The sequence below is a fragment of the Fukomys damarensis genome, unplaced genomic scaffold (genome assembly GCF_012274545.1).
Source record: "Fukomys damarensis isolate Sample0158 unplaced genomic scaffold, DMR_v1.0_HiC HiC_scaffold_3, whole genome shotgun sequence".
NCBI classification, from domain to species: Eukaryota; Metazoa; Chordata; class Mammalia; order Rodentia; family Bathyergidae; genus Fukomys; species Fukomys damarensis.
Window position 1 is genome coordinate 42,551,589 of NW_022900915.1, and position 671 is coordinate 42,552,259.

Below are 671 nucleotides of genomic sequence, written 5' to 3' on the forward strand. Positions count from 1 at the left end.
TGTGGGGCCGAGGGCTAAATGTTTCCTGTTAGGTGAGGGGTGGAAGACAACCTAACGCCCCTTGAGAGCAGCAGCTGCTGCCTCTCTTCATGCAACCAATCAACAAATATCCAGGGACCAGCAGTCATTGCTGGAATGAGTTAGGCGCCGAGGAAACGAGGTGAGAACGTCCCCACCCTTATGCAGCTGACCGCCAAGCATAAGTCCGCCCCACGTTCTTTACTAGAAGGGAAAGGACCTCTCCACTCATTCAACATGGGCCCGTGTTTGTGAACACAGCCTTATATATACCATATATACTTTTTAAAGAGGCCGCCGCCCTTCCCGGAGCTTACCTCTCATTGACTCCACTTCCGGTCTTCCTCAAAACGCCGGAGTCTTCAGCCAATGAAGATGCCGGCTACTTCGGTCGTCATTTTGGTCCCGTCTTTTCCGGTCAGATCAGCCTATCAAAGCGCGGAGGTCGCCAGGCTCTGGAGGCGGTGCCGTGATAAACCCAATCGGAGGGCTGGACAGCGCGAGAAAGACAGTCGAGCCGTGTACACCTCTTCCGCGCTGGGCCCGGAAGGGTGATGTGGCTGGGCCAACGCCGGGCTCACTATGGTAAGAACCGGGGCTGTCCGGTCGCGACTGAGCTTTTCGGGGGGGCTGCGGGTCGGGGAGTGGGCGGC

At 57.2% G+C, this 671-nt stretch overlaps 2 protein-coding genes across 8 annotated transcripts in view; one reads left to right on the top strand and one right to left on the bottom strand.

Annotated features, from left to right (window-relative positions):
• Positions 1–407, bottom strand: part of Xrcc4 (X-ray repair cross complementing 4) — a 251,954-nt gene extending 251,547 nt beyond the window's left edge. For all 5 annotated transcript variants that reach the window (XM_033767841.1, XM_033767839.1, XM_010637143.2 and 2 more), the window contains exon 1: positions 336–407. The gene's annotated coding sequence lies outside the window, so the exon portion shown is untranslated. The remainder of the gene's footprint in view (positions 1–335) is intronic.
• Positions 408–505: 98 nt separating this feature from the next.
• The window catches only part of Tmem167a (transmembrane protein 167A), a 19,285-nt gene continuing 19,119 nt past the window's right edge, over positions 506–671 (top strand). For all 3 annotated transcript variants that reach the window (XR_004518671.1, XM_033767843.1, XM_010637145.2), the window contains exon 1: positions 506–603. Coding sequence is in view for 2 of the 3 variants with exons in the window: in XM_033767843.1 (XP_033623734.1) it covers positions 601–603 (3 nt within the window). In the remaining variant the exon portion in view is untranslated. The remainder of the gene's footprint in view (positions 604–671) is intronic.